The sequence below is a fragment of the Chiloscyllium plagiosum genome, unplaced genomic scaffold (genome assembly GCF_037043375.1).
Source record: "Chiloscyllium plagiosum isolate Xiang-an unplaced genomic scaffold, Cpla_swu_hap1 HiC_scaffold_20, whole genome shotgun sequence".
Lineage (NCBI taxonomy): Eukaryota > Metazoa > Chordata > Chondrichthyes > Orectolobiformes > Hemiscylliidae > Chiloscyllium > Chiloscyllium plagiosum.
Window position 1 is genome coordinate 42,460,318 of NW_028270158.1, and position 22,509 is coordinate 42,482,826.

General features: G+C 40.0%; 2 protein-coding genes across 8 annotated transcripts in view; both read right to left on the reverse strand.

Annotated features, from left to right (window-relative positions):
* trap1 (TNF receptor-associated protein 1) overlaps positions 1-14,131 on the reverse strand; it is a 79,276-nt gene extending 65,145 nt beyond the window's left edge. The window contains exon 1 of the mRNA XM_087997876.1: positions 14,008-14,131. Within this exon, the coding sequence (XP_087854002.1) occupies positions 14,008-14,131 (124 nt within the window). The remainder of the gene's footprint in view (positions 1-14,007) is intronic.
* Positions 13,180-22,509, reverse strand: part of crebbpb (CREB binding lysine acetyltransferase b) — a 210,217-nt gene continuing 200,887 nt past the window's right edge. For all 7 annotated transcript variants that reach the window (XM_087997874.1, XM_087997875.1, XM_087997872.1 and 4 more), the window contains exons 30-31: positions 18,110-18,391; positions 13,180-17,385 (exon numbers count right to left, since the gene is read on the reverse strand). In XM_087997874.1, coding sequence (XP_087854000.1) covers positions 15,196-17,385; positions 18,110-18,391 — 2,472 coding nt within the window. In that variant the 3' untranslated portion in view covers positions 13,180-15,195. The remainder of the gene's footprint in view (positions 17,386-18,109; positions 18,392-22,509) is intronic.

A 22,509-nucleotide genomic window follows, 5' to 3' on the forward strand; every position in this document is an offset into this window, starting at 1 on the left:
TACCTACTTCTACTTTATGCACAATAGCATTCGTCCTCCCCATCTTATTTCTGCATGTGTCCTCATACTGCTGTAACAAACCTTTCAATTGCATTCTTTGCTCCTAAGACAGTGTTTACTAACCCATCCTCAAGGAACTTGCTCATTGTTCAAAATATTTTGAGGCATATCAAATTCCATGACATCAGGATTTGATTCCTCGTTCCACGGGGCAGTAACTAACACCTGTCTCTCCAGTTCCCTCTCTCTCTTATAATTAGGTTTCAACATATTCACATGATATACCACTATAGTTTTTTCGTATCCAGCATCTTTACCAGATAGTTGACCTGATTCAAATTTTCCTCAATTCAATAGGGACCACTAAACCTGGCTTTGAAGGGATCGCCTATTACTGGTTACAATACTAATACGTCATCTCTATGGAAAAGTGTCCAAATTTCAGAGTTTTTATCTGATACCTGCTGTGTCTTTTTCAGGTGTTGTTTCGTTAACTCACCTATCCAATTTAATCTCTCCTTTACCTCCGATACATAATCTAAATGTGAGTTCTCTGACTTAGGTCCTGTCAATTTCATTTTAATTAATTTCAAAGGCCCCCTTACTTCATGTCTGAATATTAACTCAAAGGGAGTAAACAGAGTAGATTAATTTGGGGCATCTCTAATGGCAAACAATATGAATGGGTTACCTTTATCCCAATCATTCAGGTAATCCTGACAGCACACACTTAACATGGTCTTTAGGGTCTGATGAAGGGCTTATGCCTGAAATGTCAATTCTCCTGCTCCTCAGATACTGCCTGACCAGCTGTGCTTTTCCAGCACCACAATCTTGACTCTCATCTCTAGCATCTGCAGTCCTTACTTTCTCCTAGGGTCTGATGCCACCTTTCCAAAGCTCCCTGGGATTCAGGATGGTATGCACTTGACTTAAAGTACTATATGCCTAAGCTATCCATGACTTCCTTAAACAAATTAGAGGAGAAAGTGAGGTCTGCAGATGCTGGAGATCAAAGTTGAAACTATATTAGAGTTTCAACTTAATAATAAAGTTTCAACTTAAACAAATTAGACCCTTGGTCTGATTGAATCTCTCTGGGTAGTCCATACTGCGTGAAGAAAACTATTAACTCCCCTTCCACCCTTTTTGCCTTAATATGTCTAAATGAAATTACCTCCAGAAATCTGGTAGAAACATCCATTATAGTTAGCAAATACTGGTTCCCACTTTTAGTTTTTGGGAGGGGACCTACACAATCAATCATAACCCACATGATAGATTCTTCGGATGTGGGAATTGGCAACAAAGGTGCTGGTTTTAGCCTGTGGCTTACCTACCATTTGGCATGTATGACATGTACAGCAAAAGTTAAACACATCCTTGTGCATTCCAGGCCAATAGAAATGTTTTTGTACCTTAGCCCGAGTGTCCCTTACACATAGGTGACCTCCTTCTGGCAATTCATGAGCTACCTGTAACACTTCTTGCCTATATGCTGCTGGCAACACAATCTGTTGCATTCCTGTCCATTTCTCTTCTGCACTAACTTGCCATCCAGTTTTGTCTTAGGATTCTATTTTTCAGATAATAACCCTCAGGAATATATTCTGACTCCTTTTCTGAGTATGCATCAACGTACATATCTTCAATTGTCTCATCTTTCTGTTATAAATCCATTAACCTGTCAGGACTAAACATTTCTGCCTATTCAAGTTTTTCCTGCACCATCACATCAAACGGCATCTGCTAACTGAACTTCAACTCCTTAATCTTTTTCTTTAGTTTTTGCATCTTGCTGTGACTTATGATAATGGGATCTTGTTAGTACACAGTCTGGGAAAATTCCAGGGTATGTTTCTTTCAACTCCTCAGTTCCCTGGTCTTCCTTTGGCTTCTCCACAGCAAGGAGTGTCACTCCCACCTTGGATCCTGCTAAATCATTCCCAAGGACAAATTGTATTCCTGGAACTGGCACTCTGTAAATCACTCCCATGGTTACTTGATTTGGCAATCCAACCTAATCTTACATAGGATACGCTAAATTTCTGTCCATCTGTCCCACAAAACTACCACTCTCTCGGGTAACAGCTCAGAAAGAGTGCAAATACATTCATCTCTTAATATTAGAGATTGATTAGATCCTGTGTCTCTCAAAATTATAGCGTATTTCCCGTCTCCCCTGTTCTTTCTGAGTAAACTTTACCCAGAGAGGCAAAGTCTTTATAGAGATCAGGTACTAACTCCATACCCAGACCCTGCCTGGGCTATGCACTTTCCTGCAGCTCGACCTTTCTTAGGGTTTCCTTTACTACTTTCACTAATGTCACTGGCTTAGCATCTTTTACTACAGCCTTTCCCACAGTGCCTTTCTTTAACAAGCAGCACTGTGACTTTACATGTCCCACTCTACCACAGTGGAAACGCCTGAGGCCTTTCACCTCCTTTCCGCCCTCTTGAGCTTCTTTTTTAACCTGTGGTAAACAATTACCAGTGTGCTCTACTCTTTGTTTCGTAGTGTTGGATCTCCCCTTCTCCTAATTTCTATCCCTCAGAGGATGAAATTCTTGTGGGAAGCTAAATTTTGTTTTATACACCCATGTGTATTCAGTTGCCATCTCTGCTGCTCTTCTCACTTCTTGAATTTTCTGTTGTTCATCCACATGAATTCTTTTCATCTCTGGAAGAGAGTTTTTAAACTCCTCCACCAGAATAGTCTCTCTTAGAGCCTCATAGGTCTTGTCTATTTTTAAAGCTCACACCCATCTATCAGAATTACTTTGTTTAATTCTTTCAAACTCAACATAAAGAAGGAACCATGTCAGACTTATGTTTCTGAACCACTGTCTATGCACTTCGGTTACCAATTCATAAGCACTCAAAATAACCTTCCTAATCTCTTGGCCCCCTCATCTGACAGCACTGCAAATACCTCACTAGCTCTTCCTTCCAGTTTAGTCTGAACTAGCATTACCCATAAGTCCTCTGACCACTCCATCTGTCTAGCCAATTTTTCAAATGAAATAATGGCTTCAACATCTTTCTCATCAAAATGTGGCAGTGTTTTAACATTTGTATATCTCACTATCTTCTCTCTTCATCGCTATCCTGTTATTTTGACTTTGTTGATTAATTCGCAACTTCTGAAGTTCAAATTCTCCCGCCCATTCTTTCTTCTCTCTTTGCTTCCCTAAGAACTCTCTCTCTTTCCTCTTACTCTTTCCTTTTCTTCTCTCATGGCTCTTCTTTCCCTTTCTTTACCTTCTAACTTCATTTTCCTCAATTGTAATTTAGATTTTTATAACTTATTTGTTTCCCTGACACTCCTAAATTTTCTTGACAATTTCAATTTTACTTACTTTGATTAGACCCAATTTGAACCTCTTTGCTAATTCTAAAAGTATGGCTTTTTTCTATCTTTCTAAACTTTTTTGTCAAATTTAGGAATCATCTTCAAACTCCAGAACCTCTTTAGCCATTTTAAGAGCCATTACTCTCACTTTTAATTTAACCAATGACAAGTAAGTGATATTAAACAATTTGTTGCACTTATGTTATATTTAAAGATCTAGGACACTAATCGGCAAGTGTTTAAATCTGCTGGGATCTTTCATACTCCTAATCTGTTCAAATCTGTCCCAAATCTCAGACTGGATCTGTCTATACTTGTCCAAATCACAGACCTGAGCCCCCAAACTGTTACGACCCGGCGGTGAACCCTTCGGCTAAATAAACTAAACTCCTGTGCAATTCTGGTCTCCTTCCTATCGGAAGGATGTTGTGAAACTTGAAAGGTTTCAGAAAAGATTTACAAGGATATCGCCAGGGTTGGAGGATTTGAGCTATTGGTAAGCCTGTTTTCCCTGGAGGGTCGGAGGGCTGAGGGGTGACCTTAGAGATTTATAAATTCACGAGGGGCATAGATAGAATAAATAGACAAGGTCTTTTCCCTGGGGTGGGGGTGTCCAGAACCAGAGACCATACGTTTAGGGTGAGGGGGGAAAGATATTAAAGGGACCTAAAGGACAACCTTTTCATACAGAGGGTGGTGCATGTATGGAATGAACTATTAGAGGAAGTAATGGAGGCTGGTACACTTACAGCATTTAAAATACATCTGGATGGGTATACGAATAGGAAGGGTTTAGAGAGATCTGGACCAAGTGGTCTGTTTCTGTGCTGTACATCTCTATGACTGGGCATTTAGTGGGCTTCTGAAATCCACTAATCAATGAATTAAAACATCACATATCACTATAATCAAACTAACAACATCTATACATCATTCTCGACAATATTGTTCCTCTAATCCTGGTCGTAAAATGTGGGCTTACACTTGCTGACTCGTGTGATGCTCACTTGTGTTGCTGGGCAACATCAAGGTGAACCCTCCAACTGAACTTATTCTAGCATTGTTTTACTGCCAAGCCGGTTCCAAACATTGTGCATGCAGTTTTGGTCTCTGTCCCAGGAAATATTACTGCCATGTAGGGTATGCAATGAAGTTTCATCAGACTCGTTCCTAGGATGTGGCATTGTCCAATGGAGAGAGATTAAATAAACCTGGTCTGATTCTCTAGAGTTTCGAAGGATGAGAGATAATCAAATTGAAACCTGCAAAACTCTTAAAAGGATCGATAGGGTTGGTATAGATTGGGACACCAGGACCAGTGAGCATAATTTGCGAGAGATGCCCACATAGATCCGAGATGAGGAGAAATCCCTTTTCTCAGAGGGCTGTGATCCTTGGAATTCTCTACCAGAAGGTTGTGGAAGTGCAGTCTTTGAATAGGTTTAAAGAAGAAATTGATTATTTTATGATTAAAATTGGTGGGCATGGTTATGGGAAGGCGTGAATAAAAGGCATTGAGTATTCAAATCAGTCACGATCATACTAAATGATGAGGCAAATTCAAAAGGTTGAATGGTCAACTTCTGTTCCTATGCAATTCCTTGAGGTCCACATTTCCCAGTGTGTAATTAGAGTAAACATATTTGGTCTTAACCATGGGAGTGGCAGATCTGACCAGGGGAACTGAGTTGGGAGGGATTCCTGAGTGTAGAAGCCAAGCTTATTCCATTAGTCAAGATTTAGAGGTGGTGTTGGAGTGAGGTGTACAAAGTTAAAAAGAGTTATGCACAACCACCTGATGAAGGAGCAGCACTCCCAAAGCTAGTGCTTCCAAATAAACCTGTTGGGCTGTAAGCTTGAGAGATTTTTAGCTTTATTCCATTAGGCGAGATGTTGTTCTTTACAAGCTACACCCAAGATTGGACAAATGACACTGGATCAGGGTATTGTGGATCTATTTCCACTTCTCATTCCTGATAGAATAACAGCTGGCAATGATTCTGTTGGTATTCTATACATTTGTTCTTTTTTAAATCTATTTTTCATTCACTCTCCAGTCAGTACTTGCATGAACTGTCTAGGATGCAGACAGGTACTTTTACTGACATGCACAATGGGTGTCTCCCATGCTGCTGCAGTTGTCAGGACAGTGAAATCACTACAACTGTTCTTCAAACTTCCATTGCTCTGAGGCTTATTTGGAACAAAGTAATGGAAGTAAATGGATTGCTGCTGTCTATTGATAGAAACAGGTGTAGTGTTGTAAGCTTTCACCTGTAACCATTGTTTCCACTTTCTTTTCCCCGCCATATCCAAACACACACAGGTGTTGCTATTATTTCAATAGCTTCTGCCATTTCAGGGAAAACCCTGGTCTTTAAGGGCCTCCCTTAAGCTTCTATTCTTTGCTTCTTTTGCTCCTTTGCTGGTTGACTATTTTCTTCTGCTCCATTATGTTGGACCTTGGGTCCTTTAACTGCTCATACACTACCACATACTTTCTAGGGGTCTCTGTGAGCCACAAAGCCTTTCCAGGCATTTGTTCAAATGATGTTAATCCAGTTGTCTGCTGCATGTTGCTCTCAGTTGCTTTATTGTTAAGACTATCCATCCACCCTCTCCCTATCTGTTCCATTTTATCAACACTTAGTTAATTTGTTCCAACGTGCTTGAATTCTGGGAACGTAACAATATAGGACATCCTGCTTTACTAGTAGTAATTGGCATACTTTCTTCATGAAATGGTTTTCTTGATCCAAATCTATTTGGAGAGATATTCCTCATCATGACTTCTCTTAGAATTCTTGCTGTTGTCAGGGCTAAGCACTGGGAATGCCTCCATTCTTTGCATCATTAGTTCATTGTTTACTAGACAGGTTTTCCTTCTCCTATGAGTTAGGGTACTGTGAAATCAATCTGTAAATTCTTCCAAGGGTGCTTTGATCTAGACTGGTTGGCTAACTTGACTTCATTAGCCTTTTCTGTAATATGTTTTTCTTTTGACAATACTTAGCTATAGCCCAGCATAGGTGAAAAATGTGTTGCTGGAAAAGCGCAGCAGGTCAGGCAGCATCCAAGGAGCAGGAGAATCGACATTTCGGGTATAAGCCCTTCCTCAGGAATCATATAGCCCAGCATATTCTAGGCTACCACCAATAATGGTCCATAAGCTGCTAAAAAGCATTCCTTCCTGTTGTGCAGAGCCCACAATATAGTTCCAACAAGTTCTACCTGAAATCATAGGGCGACCATTCTACTCTCTTTTCTCTAAACACCTCCTGTGTAGGCCTCTTTCCTTTCCCACTTGTTCTTAGCAGTATGGTGTAAACATGACAATCTCTCCATCAACATCAGCAAAATAAAGGAGCTGGTCATTGATTTCAGGAAGCGGTGTGGAGGTCATGCCTCTGTCTGCATCAATGGTGCTGAGATGTAGATGGTTGAGAGTTTCAAGTTCCTGAGAGTGATGATCAGGATGATGAGGAAATTCAGCATGTTATGAAGGTGTAGGTGTGTACTGTACTTTTAAGAGAATTGAAAAACTAGCAAGAACTGACAAAGCACAGAGAGTCCTGAACAAAGTAAAAATGTAACACTTGGTCGAAACAAATAGCTGCAGATAGGGGTTGCCAGGAAACAAAAACAGATTCAAATTTGGCCATCTTCAATTATGCCCCATGATACCGAAATCCACTCAAACTTGAATTTATATTTTGACATCAAAACCAATGAAATGATCTGATGTTTTGGGGTATCAAACCAGACATGTTGAACAGTTAGGAGGAGAACTGCCAAAGACCAACAAATGTAGACTGCTAGCTGAAGAGCTTTCTGAAAGGTACCTGTCTGTGGGGAGTTTGTGCAGCAGAACATTGAGGCCGACCTGGAGAGAATCTACAGAGGAAAATCTACAAAGAGAATTGGCAAAGCTGGCTGGTTTTGAAATGTGATTTTGTTATTGTAAATCTTAATTGGGATTTAAAAAAAATCTGACTAGTATTGTAGAGTAGGAGGTAAAAGATAGATTTAAGAGAAAGGAGTTGTAAATAGTTGTTTGTTTTAATATTTTCTGTTGGACTTAAAGAATGAAGTTGTTAATTTTTACTTTAAATAGTGACTTCTGGGATGGTTCTTTGCCCCTTGAAATTTAACAGTTTACAGCACAGGGTGAATCTTTACTATGTTGCTGGTTTAAATTAGCAGAGGAATTTATCCCATGTTGTAACAATGTCAACAAGAACTCTTAAAAACTTTTATAAATGCATCATAGAAAGCAATTTATCTGGATGCATCACAGCTTGATATGCCAATTGCTCTTTCCAAGAGCACAAGAAACTCCAAAGAGTCGTGAACTCAGCCTAGTCAATCACACAAACCAGCCTTCCATCCATCGACTCCATCTATACTTCCCGCTGCTTTGGGAAAGCAACCAACATAAGCAAAGATTCCCCCCACTCCAGTTATACTCTCTTCTACCCTCTTCCATCACGCAGAAGATATAAAAATTTGAATACATGTACAAATAGATTTAAGAATAGCTTCTTCCCAGCTGCTATCAGGCTTTTAAATGGGTCTTTCAAATATTAATTCTGATCTCTCTCTCTGCATCTTCTCTACAGCTGTAACACTATTTTGCACTCTGATGGGTAGCCTGTACGGGTACATTCTGTCTGCAAAACAAACTTTTCCCTCTATCTCGGTATGTGACAATAAATCAATCTTCACAGAGTCTTTCCTCATGTGATTTTTAACAGTGACCTCCTCTGATCCAATAGCACTTGCAGACCGCAACAATGAAATCGTTATTAGGGTTTTCTGGCATTTTTTTTGCCTGATCTGCTCACTGATTACTTTTTTGGATGGTGTCATTCTGTTGAGTTGGTCCTGAGGTCTTTCATATCACATGCTTTTTACCCAAGGTGAAAGTCTTCTATATGGTTTTGGTCAGTCAGGTTTTGTCAAGGCCTGTTAAGATTGGGGTGTTTGGGACATTGCCCAGACCCTCTTATGCCTGAAGGATGGATAAAGGAACATCGTGAGGGCCCTTGGCTTTAGTGCTTAGCACATGTATTAGTATGAATTAAAGGTAACACTGGCATAATTATTCCCTTCCTTTTTTCTGAATTTTGAACTGTTCTTTCTCTCTGTCTGGGATTCATGAAGGATCTTAGCTATTTTACCCAGAATCATAGCTACCAAATAAAATTGTGACACCTTAGGCTGCCTATCTAAATCCTGTTGCATCATGACTGGAATCTCAAATTAGTTACGTCTTTTTTTTGAGGGGGAATGCACTTGTCCTATTTTATCTTATGATCATTCTTATTCCCAGTTGGAATTAAACTTCCGTTTTTTTTAACCCAACTGCCATTCGTTAATCTGCTTGGTTTGCTCCTTGTTTACCCAAGCACCATACTGTCTTTAGTTACTTCACCTGCAGACTTGCTCTTTGGTTCAAATGTTTGAATTGACCTACCAGTTCCCTTGTCCTGAATGCCAACTTTCTTATCCACTAGGTAGTGAACCTACTAAGCCATTACCTGATATCAGTATGCAAACTGGTACCAGTGACTGAGCTTAGATTCTTATCAACTTCACCAACCGTTGGTGAAGAATGACTACCAGAATCTACATGGCTCAAGCAAGCAAAGATTTCAATTGAAAATATGCAAGAGTGAAGCTGATCTTAATTACCCACAAACCTTCTCAAAGTAGGTTTCAGCACACATTTACAATTCTCAAACTCTGATGCTTATGTTATCACAACCTTGGTTCACAATGGGTTACATCAGGACTGCCAAAGCTTGGTTTGATCCTCTGGCTTTGTTTATTTTGATTCTGTAGCTAAGTGACAAAGTGTGCATGTCTATAATTGACACCTTATTCTGAGATACATCTCTTCATGGGTTTGTTGAAGGGAGAAAATTGTCAGGAAACCAATTTTGAGTTGCCATGTATTTTTTGAACTTGTATCACGGTGGTAATGTGATACAACATAATGGAAGCTAATTTCAATCCGAAGTCAGGACTTAGTCTCTGCAAAAATACTACCATTGACAAATGTAATAGCACCAAGTAGTTGATGAAAGTAAGATTTCTCTCTTATGTTGAGAGAACACCTGATTATAGGCCCAGGATTCAGTCAATTAGGATAGAAATGATGCTACAAAACTATTGTTGGCGATGGACAGTGAATGTCTTTATCCACTTGCTACTAGCATTTCTCCCAAGTCATGATCATTCCAAAGGAGTACTGATTCCATCAACTGAAAGATGGCAGAAGCTTGTAATTAGCAGGCTCCTTGCCCGTATCTGAAATGGACACAATTTTGAATATTTCCTGTGAAACATTTTGCAATGCTTTATTACAGACACTTTCTGTATGCAAATTGTTACAGATCTATCCTTTCAGTCAAGAAATAGTGTTGCTTTCCTACTAAAAGAGATTCTAACAAATTAATGGAATGGGACTTTTTTTTTTGAAGATGACATGGAGGTTTTAACTTGATAGACCCATACACTCCACCTATATAGACTGTAGAATCTCGACGTTCCTTTCCAATAAATAAAGTCTTAGAATGTACTATCCTTAACACAAGGATCGGACAGTACTATGTTCTTCAACTCAAATGTGTGAAATTTTGGATTGGTTTTTAAAGTTCTGATTGCACACAAATATCCATGAGTCTTCACACACTCCCATGAAGCTGGGACTAGAATTGGAGAATTTTTAGAGATAGAGGGCTTAAAAATACAACAAAATAGAGACACTGGTTAATAATCACACATCTCCCACCAGGCCACAGATATCCACATCTGAACATACAAGAACAGATTGAATTATACATAGAAAGAACATGGAAACATAAAAGCAGTAGCAGGCTAGTCCGCTCTGTAGGCCTGCTCCACCATTCTAGATCATTGATCTAATCTGTCTGGATCATCAGGTAACATTCCGATGTTATACCTAGATATCATTAAACAGATATCTTAAGAATTCTGAAACTCAGTGACACACGTACAAGATTATATTTGTTCCTTGATAATAGTGACATCATAAAACTCATCCCATCTGTTTTGATTAGAGGGCATTAGGTGTCAGCTATGTGTGTGGCATTGTCCTACATTGCCACATGTAGGACACACAAGTGCAAAGGATCATTTTGCTTTGGAAAAGGGTAGAGAGTATCAACGTTAGGATTCACGAGACTTTGGAATTGTGCAAGGCAAGGCAGAATGGATGAGAAGATTTTATTTTAATTAACCTATTGCAGAGGTGGGTTATAGGAATATGTAGATAAACCTCTGTGATGATATAACTTCAGTCATCATGTGTTTGTGTTTTGTTAAGAAGTTGGACATTGTACAGAACAGAACATATTGGTCTGTAGCTTTACCATCAAGTTCAGTGTAACGATGAACATAGTTTGACAGTTAGGGAGAAATCAGGCCTGAGCTTGTACTAAGTCCCAAAGAACCCACAACACACCACATTTAAACACCTATTATTGTTGCATGTTAGTGGTTGTGGAGTGAGGTGTGGATTGTAGAATCCCTACAGTGTGGATGGGAGTCTTTTGGCCCATTGGGTCTGCACCAGCCCTATGGGGGATTCCTCAATCACCTCCCTCCCAACCCTCTCCTCCACCACCACCACCCAGTCCCCATGCCCTGCATTTATCATGGCTAGTCTACTTAGTCTGCACATCCCCAGACACTATGGGGCAATTTGGTATGGCTGGTCTACCTGGCCTGCATGTCTTTGTACTGTGCGTGTGTGCACGCACGTATGTGTGTTGTAGGGGGGAGGGGGGGTGCTGTAGTACTTGCAGGATGCCCACGCAGGTTCTGTGCAGGCAGTGTGGGGTTCAACCGAGACCCTGGTGCTGTGGGGCAGTAATGCTGCCTATTGAGCCATTTCACTGCCCAGTTAATCCCCAGCTTTCTTGTCCTTTCCCAAAGTTGTTTGCTATCTCTTGTAAAATCCCTTTTCTTTGGTTTGGCATCCATTTTTCTTCTGATTGCCCTTTGTGCAAAGCTGCATTTATCTTTACAACACATTTTACAAATGCATAGTCAGCTTCCTGTGGCTCAGTCCTTGTCTCACTCCAGAATTTGATAACCATGGATGGTGTGTTGATAAGGTGGCCAAAAAAAACTGAGTTCTAAGCAGGAAAAGCTATCAACACATGTTGGTGGCAGCCATTAGGAAAAGAGAGAGAATCCTGGTTAGCAGTGATGGGAATACATAGAAGCCTTTACCATCATTATCTAGACCTGATATTTATTTACATAAGATTTCAATTTCTTGCAGCTTCTGCTATTAAAACTTTAACAATCTGCATGCTAGTCACTTCAATTGGCTTGCAGAAAGTGAAACATTATAAGTGATTGACTTTTTTAAAGCTTTTTTCGTAAACCAATTCCAAATTGTGACTATCGGGTTTTTGTTCTAACATCACTAACTATAGCTGTGGATCAAAGAATAAAGTCACCATAGTCCCATTGGGTGGCTCTCTCATTATAGAGACACGATTTTGGGCAAGTTTCACAGGCTACCACTTCACCACAGCACAGGAAGAAAGAAGCATTGATGAAATCATTGCTTTACAGGTAGTAGGAGAGGCTGGATAGGTTGGGACTTTTTTCACTAGAGTGTAGGAGGTTGAGGAGTGACCTTACAGAAGTTTATAAAATCATGAAGGGCATTGATAAGGTGAACAGCAAACAACAAAGGTCTTTTCCCTAGGGTTGGGGAGTTCAAAACGGGAGGGCATAATTTTAAGATGAGAGGAGAAAGATTTAAAAGGGACCCGAGGGACAACTTTTTCACAGAGGGTGGCTCGTATGTGGAATGAACAACCAAAGGAAGTGGTAGACAGTACAGTTACAACATTTAAAAGACATTTGGACAAGTACATGAAAGGAAAGGTTTAGCAGGATATGGACCAAATGCAGGCAAATGGGACTAGTTTAGCTTGGGGAAACTTGGTTTGCATGGACAAGTTGGACCAAATGGTCTGTTTCCATGCTCTTTAACTCTGTGACTCTAGACTAAATAAAGGTTGCAAAACCCCTCCCTCTTCCAGTTAGCTTTGTCACATTAACCTCAGGAAGATTAGCAGTTGTGGGAAGTCCCTTTTGGTTCCAAGGACACAGATGTGTTCCAAATATATCTCAACAACATACTTTCAGTGCCAGGCCTTTTTCCATTGCAGTTCTGTCTGACTGCCATGTCCCACATCAGCTTCCTTGTTCCCTTTCTCATCAGCAATGCCAAGTTACGCTTTATGTTGAATTCTATATCTTGGCATTGCTACTGTGCTGCAAATGTCTACACTGGGTACTCCATTGTTTGTGAAGATCAGCAAAGATGCTATCTAAAGGGACTAATCGGGAGGTCATTTTATTTGAGATTCTGCTGTGATGAGTGGTTATCCAATCATTCTGGACTTGTTCCAGCTCCCAGGGCTGACAAATGGAAGGTTATTACACAAGGAAAAACTACTTGCTTTAGAAGTCACAGATATCCTTTGAAACCAGAATAAGGTACATATTCCTTAAGCTCAAACAGCCCCTCTTTGTTGTTGGCTCAATGGAAGACAAAAGCTGCTACCTTCGGTTGTCAAGTCTGGAACCTCTCTCATCGGTCTCCTCACATTCACTTAAATTCAGATTCAACACATTCTCTACAAAATGCATGAAAATCACTATGTCTACAGCATCGACATATGCTTTGGATGCAACAGAATACCAGGTCAGTTCCTGGGGCTTCTTGGTGTCTTGATTTTAAATATATTTCCTCCAAATTAAACAGACATGTACACTCCTTTCATGTTAATTTTAAAATAAATATTTGCAGCAAACAGGTACACAAATAAAATAAATTAAAAGCAAAGTTAAATACTGGCAAGTTGTTTCACTGTGGAATGAAGAATAACGCACATTAAACAGACTCCAATAGTTGCAAACCACTTTTCAAAAACCAAATCTGATACAGAAGTTGAGTGGGTCAACAGAAAGAAGAGGAATAAACAAATACACGATTGCTGTAGCATTTTATACATGTTACAATAATGCAGCTTTTATTTTGATTGATCTTAACTGTAGTTTAAGTAGATCAGATGAATGGATCATCAACTTTTGTAAAGAAAAAACGTGCAAGGATCCCACAGAAGGCAAATAAAAACTGTCTACCTTCCTATGCGTACACAGTAATATTGATACATAAAATGAAACACAAAGAGGAATACATAAAGCAAAAATAACAAAAGAAAGCCCCAAACACTCCGACCATCTGCTATTTGATATACCCAGTGATAGGGCATGAAGCTTAAACTTTTCACAGTTGAGTATCTCATCGATTTTGTATAGTTCACAAACATATACAGCAATGCCTGCATGCAGGCAGCTCAGATTAACTTTCAGAGAGTCCATGAAAATTTCAACAAATCCATCAATGGCAGCAAATGATTAGCAGTAACCATCCTTCTCTATCCTCAGCTGAAGTAACACCACTGGTGAGAGTAGATTGAGGACGCATAGGAATTAAGTTTCTGAAACTTTACACCAGTTAAAAACTGCAGCAACACAATTTAATTTCTTTTTTTCTTAAAAAAGAAGATAGTTTTAAAAATAAAAACACGACGACTTACTGAAAACTGCACAAAGGGAGAGCACAGCAGCAGGGACCATCTCTTCCAAATCACCGTTTATGACTCTGGTCGTCAATCCCCCCTTTCTCCTGGGGATTCTGACTGACAACAGGGAGGGAGGCATTTGTGTATTGGGGAAGAGTAAAGGAAAAGGATTAGTGAATGGATAATCAGCGGAGGTCAATGGCTTAAAGCAAGTCTCAAAGTCCAGTTTTCAGTAGTTTCTATTCTCAAAAACCTTTTTAAGGAATAAGCTTTTTAGCTTTGGAAAACGGAATTGAAGCTGAACAGGACTCACTAAGACCTTTAACATGGGGATGTTTGATGGTGGTCGGGAGGCAGTGGGGGAGAATTTAAACACATATTCCCTTTTACTTTTCAACACACCTCTTTAAATACTGAAGAAGTACAAACCTGTTTTCTGTTGCACACAGTTTATTTAACAATATGGTATATAAGTAAGAAATGAGTTTTAACCAGTTTATACAGTGATTGAGAGTTTTGTTTCCTTATTTATAGTAATTATATAACTTGCATGATTTACACTATAATTGCTTTCTTCTCATTTCAAGTTTCACAGAGAATAAAGGAGGAAAGGAAAGGATATGTCTTCTATTAAAATCAGCACAATCTATCAGTGATCATCCTAGTTTCACTAAAACCAGTTTATCATGAAACAAAGCAACAATTTCTACATCTGCAAGACAAAGTTTGGCTTTTGCCAGTACGTGTGCAATGGTCTATTCCTATCTATACAAATTTAATACTTGAAACGTCCGCACAGACTTCACTATAGAAAAACCTTCCCAGAACACGTCAGAAAATTATTGGTATACATTATATGTTGCATTTTTCAGGAAATTTTCTTTCCTGGTTTTAAACACAAAAATGCTGAAAGTCTGAAAAATACAAAATAAAAATATGAATAATATAACGAACTTGCTTTTTCTCCATTTAAAAAAATTAGGCAATGAGTCATCAGCAACAAAAGCAAACAGGAAACAAAAAAGGGAAAAAAAACACGACCAGAATGTGCAACCAGTCTGAACAAAAAATATATTCTTTGTGTTTTAACAGCAATTCATCCCTCAATGACTGAGGAAGTTGCAGTTCCTTCTAGGGATTGATCATCCCCAGACAGCTGAAATTTTCAGTACAAAAAGTCTCAGGAAAAATTGCTCCCAAATGCTACAAGTTTTCTTCCACAAACTTTTCTAGTGTGTCACATGTAATAGTGGAGCTCGATAGGCTGGAGCTATCAGTACCCAGTCCTAAGTCACCAGTGGCGCTATGAATAGCACTAATACCAGGATTAGTCAGTTGTGGAAGCATTGCATTCTGTTCTGGGGTGCTAAAATGTCCCTGATCCATGGGGTTAGCCTGGGGTGCAGCTAGTCCTGGGTGTGGGGAGCCAGTCTGGGGAGAGACATGGTGGGGAGAAGGTTGTGGCTGTATCCTTGGTGATGGGCTGGAATGTGGAGGCTGGGACTGAGGCCGCGGTGAGGGTACCGGCTGTGGAGACCGCACTTGGTTGCTGAGGGAAGTAGCAATCTGTTGGCTCTGAAGGTGAGATGACTGCGGCTGTCCTGAGAGCATGTGTTGCTGGGGGCTCATGGAGTTGGGCTGGCCCGGTGAGCCCATTTGCTGCTTCATCTGTTGCTGTTGCAGAATCCGCTGCTGTAGCGTCTGTTGGATGGTGGGAGTCCCATCGGCTCCCATCCCTGGTTGATTCAGCTGGTTTAGCTGTCCCATTTGGGTGATTTGTCCCAGAGGCCCACCTTGCATGGGCATGTGTTGCTGCATTCGTTGCTGTGGCATTGTTTGTGGGTAAGCTGGTCCTTGTGGTTGCTGGAACTGTGTGTGACCTGCTATTCCTCCAGCCATGCCAGTTCCCTGCTGCTGCTGAATGAGCTGGCACCTGATGAACAGTTCCCTGTACTGTGGGCTAATAGTTGCCAAGTTAGGGTTGTGTCCAGGGTTCATCATGTTCATTGTTTGACTCTGGGTATTCATGTTGCCCAAATTTTGCTGCTGCGGGGATAAGGTAGGCCGCTGAGCAGCTGCCTGCAAAGGATTCAGATTCTGCAGTTGATTCTGCATACCTGCTTGAGTATGCATGCCTGCTTGTTGCATTCTGGGCTGAGGTTGAGGTTGCATTCCAGGTTGTGACTGCATGCCAGGTTGGTTAGCCTGGTATTTAGCTGTTCGTTGCTTTATGAATGCTGCCATAAGTTGTGGGTTGGATTTCAAAATATTAAGTACCTGTTGTTGTTGCTGTGGAGAACTAGGTGATTTCAATGTTCGTAAGAGGTCCTGGAGAGCATTTGGAGAGATGCTGCTACGTGGAGATTGCTGGGGTCCTGGCATTCTCTGCCCTGATGCCTGTGCTGAAGTCATTTGCATGCCACTTCTGGGCACGCCAGTCTGCACAGGCTGTGACTGCGATAGTGTCGTTCCTTGTGGCCACTGTCCAGGTTGCATGCCAGGAATTACCTGACCCATTGGAGGCCGAGTGACTTTCATACCAACAGCTGGCATCTGATTGACAGGCCCAATCTGTTGCCCAATCATGTTTTGCCGTGCTATTCCTAAACCATTATTCATGTTTGCCATTTGGTAAAGCTGCTGCTGCTGTTGGGCCTCCAACTCAATCTGCCTAGCCACTTCCAATGCTGCAGCTGGTGGAGGTTGAGCAGGAAGGGCCTGGGGAAGTGGTGATACCTGGCTTGTGGGCTTTCCTTGTGAAACAGTGGTTGGGGTTTGCGTCCTTGGTGGATTGGGGAAGCCACTTGGCAAGGTGTTGGATGGTGGGGTCAGAGGTGGAGGTTGAGGCTGTGGTGTCTGAGGGGTGCCGGGTTGCTGTTGTCCAGTGGGTGTAACAGGCGCGGTTGAGGTAGGAGAAGGCAAACTTTGCTGAGGCACATTTCCGCGCTGCATGGTGGCCATCCTTCTTCGGAGCATCTGCGCTTGCTGCAGTCGGTGTTGCAGCTGCTGCTGACGCAGCTTGTGTTTGATGTTGAGACAGAATGGCACAGGACATTTGTTCTCTTGGCAGTGTTTTGCATGATAACAGCAGAGAGCAATTAACTGCTTACAGACAGGGCAGCCTCCATTAGTCTTGCGTTTGCAGCCCTTGGTATGCTGGACAACTCGCTTCATTTTCTGGCAGGATGGTAATGAGCAATTGGCATTGCGGCACTGGCAAGCATGAACCAAAGACTGGATACAACGCTGGATGCTGAGGCGGCGAGATTCTTGTGGACTCTTGGAAAGTGGATCTGGTTGGTTACTGTTCTCATCATCTAGTCCTAAGCCCCATTTAACCATTTTGTGCTCATGGCCTTTAATGTTGTGGCAGTTGACACATAGATCATAGTCCTGGAGAAGAGGAGAATAATGAAAAGTGAGAACTACTACATTTTGTCAAACATCTGAAACTTTATCAGTAGCTGACAAATAATGCATATCGAGACTTTATTATATGTATATAATGTAAATATATCCATTATCTTCATACTTCAACACATTTATCATTTTGATGTTTAGAATATAAATATTGAAAACAATTACTAACATACATTAGAAAGGAACTGAATGAAAGATCTGTGTTCTTAAAAGCTGCGGTAGGGAGAACATTTCTGGCACTTGTCATATCTTTCTTCCCAAAAGGTGCCTAGTATTACTGGGCTATAAGGTCAAGACACCTTTTAGTGCCTTTATCCAATAGGTATTCTCCACATCTGTGATTGTGGGCTGTAAACATCGGTAGGCTAAATGAACTTATTGGGCATTACTGGTAAGCTCCCTCTCATCGCTACCCATTTACTGATACAAATTTACATGAGATGATGATTTTGCACCCTCATTTCTCAGTGATTCTGCAGGCAACAGGCAGCGATTCTTGCTGGGTTAACTGAATCAACCCAGTGACTTGTGACCTGAACGTTGCAGCTGTACTTCACCAACCAAAGCTGGCTAACACATACTTCAAATTATTATCCCTTTAAAAAAAACTCTCGAACAACAAATTAAACATTTTCAAGGATCACTTAATTTAAAATACTTTAACAACAGAGGAATGGCAGGAGTTAGCAAATCTCACCTCACAGACTGTACAGTGCCATCGTGTTTCTACGTGATGCTTGCATTCGTTGCACGTGTAGACAAATCGGTCCTGGCCTTGATTGTGCAACTCCACCAGCATACACATGGTGGACCACTTCGCACGGCGCAATGATGAAAACTCCAAATGCTTGTCCCTGGCCAGTGTCAGGAATGCGTCACGGCCATCCATCAAATCACAGCTCAGCAAGGCGTCAGGATCCACAACGGAAGGCAATGTGTTCACCACTGGTCCAGCATGGAAGTGGATCACAAAAAATACCTGTAACAAATAGTGCTATTAGAATGGACAAGGAAGACTGGGAGAAATGATACATTTCTTGCTCAATAGCGTTAATCTTAAGAATAAATTTAGCCAAACCAAAAATAGGTAAGTTTGTTCACAACTATTTCACAGAAATGGAACCATGCCACACCCCTAATATCCCACCTCAGACATTCCAATATATAATCACATTCCATTTACAATTATAATATGAGGATAAAGGGAATTTCTGTAACTGTCTTCTTGGATCTGATCACAAACTTCTACAGACAAAACATCTTATACCTTGATGATTACTACGGGTCTTGATTCACAAGGACTAAGTGGGGTCGTGGGTTTTAGATGGTTGTCTTATTATGGGTATCTGTCTGGAGCTGGCAGGGATGATGAGTTCATACAATATACTTCATCCTAAATAACAGAGAAAGAGGCACCACTGAAATCCTCACAGCAAAACACGAACTAAACCAACAAAAGGGGATAACATACCTGAAATGGTCAAAGCTAGGCACAAACAGTTCCCTGCTCTAGTTGACCTTAGCATTACCAGGTTAGCCAAAACAGTCTGAACAACAAGTGATCCACCATCTAACTTCTAAGTTAGGTTTTAAATTCAGCCTTGAAAGAGTAACTGAAAAGTAACACTCCTTTTTGATTATGTCCCCTCTCTTCCTCCCCATTTCAAATCAGGGAGTGGAAATGCTGCAACTTACAAAGCTCTTCAGACTATTGATACAGGGACAAGTGAGATCCCAGGGTGAAATATGGCTCAACAGACTATATTTTGTTTTGTTCTTAATTTAATGGGGAAGCCCATCACTGAAACACAATGCTGCAGATTTGAGTGCTAAAAAATACACTCATGCCAATATAATGCTAAATTTCACATTTTGTCTAATGCATGGGAAAATCCCAAATATCCTTTACACTCAGTTCTCTTAGAGCTACTTGCCTTTTCCTACATGTGGCCTTGATAAGTCACTTTTACTTTGGCAAATTCACTTTTAGCCAGATTTATAATCAGATTGGCTTTTTGTAAACAGTCAAGCAGTTCTGTCAAGTGGTGTGAATGTTGTTCCCAGATTTGGTTTAATACAACCAAAATGTTGCTGCAATCCATACAACTTTTTATTGGTTACTTATAACACTGAATAGTACAGCATGGAACATGACACCAAATTAAACTAATCCCTTCTGCCTGCCCTTGGTCCATATCCCTCCATTCCTTGCATATTCATGTGCTTATCCAAAAGTCCTTTAAATGCCCCTATCATATCTACCTCCACAACATGTTCCAAACTCCTACTACGTGTGTAAAAATCTTGCCCCCCCGCATCTCCCTTGAACATTCCCCCTTCACCTTAAATGCACATCCCCTAGTATCAGACATGTTCAAAGGTCACTTGTCTATTTTACATTCAACAGCATGTCTTTACATCAAAGAGATTCATTCAAAGTTACAAAAGCCCATACTTTTTCACTCTATCATCCAATGAAACTTGCCAAAATACTTTTATTGTGCTTGTCCAATTCGTTCAACGCAGCTTTCCAATCTTGGAATAGGGTTGGAGTCCACTTTTATTATCACGATGACACTGGATTAAACTATATAGAGTTTTTGTGATCAATCTAGTTTTGGCACCATCATGATTGTAAGCTTTACCCATAACATTATTCAATTATGCCATTGCCCATCATAAACTGAATCTCTTCCCTGATGACCTAACCTATCTGGATTGAGTCTGTCAGTATGTTGTTATATACAGACACCCCACCCCCAATCATTAACAATATGAACAGCCAAAACTGTTTCTCCTGGATTATTTATACAAGTGGATTTATTATTTTCCTTCATAAGTCATTACAATAGGTTCCTGGTAGATAAAACACATCTGCCATCTAACCTTTTAAGTACCTCTATTATCCAATTCGATTGAAAGCTTAACTTTTGAATTTTTAATTTCAGATTCACTATCCAATTAGCCTGATGTTTCTATTTCACTTTCTTCTACTTTCATCATTCCTTTAACTACTGTCAACAATCATGATATCTAATATGTTAACATGATATGACTACTGATTTTTTTTCTTGTCTGGAGGATTTACTACATAATTCATATCGTAAGAGTTGCTTTTTGATTCGATACGCAGCATTCCTGTTTATCTGAGATCCACGTACAGCAGCAGCAGCTTCCAGAACCAAAGTCAATGCTGAACAGCATGCTGTTGCCTAGTGCTCTGCACTGAACCTTGCTGTGGGCGTGTATACAAACACACAACTTAGAGTTGTTGATACGGTCTTGCATTGAGTGGTTCCTCAGAGATGGATAACAACACTAACTTCATTTCAAGCAATAACATTTTGAACTTGAAAACTTGAAGCACAGACTGCAAGTTTAATCTGAGCTATGGCTTATCAAATTTTCTTTAACTAGTTTAAGTGGTCCTCTCATCTCATGTCTATATATTAGTTCAAAAGAGCTAAACCCTGTGAACTCATTTGGAGTGCCCCTAATGGGAAACAATGACAAAGGAATGCCCTTGTCCTCATCATTAGGACATCATTGGCAATAAACTCTGAGCATGGTCTTCAAAATCTGATGCCATATTTCCAATGGACCTTGAAACTAAGAGAGATAGAAAGATGTAAATTGTTTTAATCCCAAACTAGTCACCATTTCTTTGAATATTTGCAGCATAAAATTTGAACCTTGATCTAATTGTATTTCTTTGGGTAATCCACATCTTGTAAATAATTGAACCAACTTTTCAGCTACTTTTTTTGTAGTAATTTTTCCTAAGGGTACTGTTTCTGTAAATTGGGTGGATACTACCATTCCTATCTTAACGTAGGGGTCCTACACAGTCTATTAAGACTTAACGAAACTAATTTTCAAAAGCTGGTACTGGACTTAAAGGCGCATGTTTAATTAATGATTAGGGTTTCCCACATATGGTATATCCAGCAAAGTTGGACCACATCTTTATGTAATCCTGGACAATAAAAATATTTTACCATTTTAACTTGTGTTTTCCAAATATATAAATGGCCAACCATTGGAATCTTGGGAGCTACTTGAAGATTTCATGGTAACCAGATAGTGCTATCACCTGATAGATCACTGACCATTCCTTATCAGTTAGTATTTGAGATGGCTTCAAATTTTCTCATTATTACCTAGCTTTTCAAATAATAATACTTAAGCATTGTTTCTGATTTAATGTGAGTTGGCTCTTACTAACAATTCTTTCAATTCCTATTAAAGATGGGATAAACATATCCACCTTATTCTCTTTACTTGCATCCTTTTTAATTATATTTTCAAAAATGTATGCAAATACTGAATCACCAAATCATCTCCCTGTTTCATAGGTTCATTTCTTTCTTGTCTAAATCTATTAGCCTGAAATCCAGTCACAATGCAGTCAGGTAACAACCCAAGGTGTTCCTCCTGAAATATTTCAGCTTCTTTCACCTTCAGTGATTGTCTTACCATCATTAGTAAGGCCAATATCCTTAAATTTGTCCAATAATTTTCCGAAGTAAAAACAAATTCCTTCTACAGGAATTAATCGCACTATTCCCATAACAAATTCTCCAGTTATAAAGTCATATTGGTTTACTTTCCTAATTTGAAGCATAGGAAGATCACTTCTTTTGATACAATACTCAGAAACACAAATGGTCTGTTTCTTCTTCTCAATTTTTAAATTAAAATTCTCACGACTGTCCTGAGCCATCACTCTCTTGTTAGTACATTCCAAAGAAATGTATTCTCTTTGTACCACTGCTACAGTTTTAATTTCAACCTCTTTTCCTAATGCCCCCCTTTTTGGAGATTCCTTAGATATTTGTACTACTGCAACTGGTCTCCCATTTTAATGCCTTGGAATTGGCTTTGGGATGTCCATTCACATTACAAGTGAAGCAAGTTAATATCTTTATATCACTTTTTTGGTTTTAACCTTTGTCCTTTATTACTTTGTGGTATCTTTCTGTCTGTTCTTTAAAACTCTCTCTTGCATTCCTAGATTTTCTATACCTCCAAATTTCACTGGGGATTTTAATATAACCATCTTTCCACCTATTACATATCTGAGAGAGATATCACGGG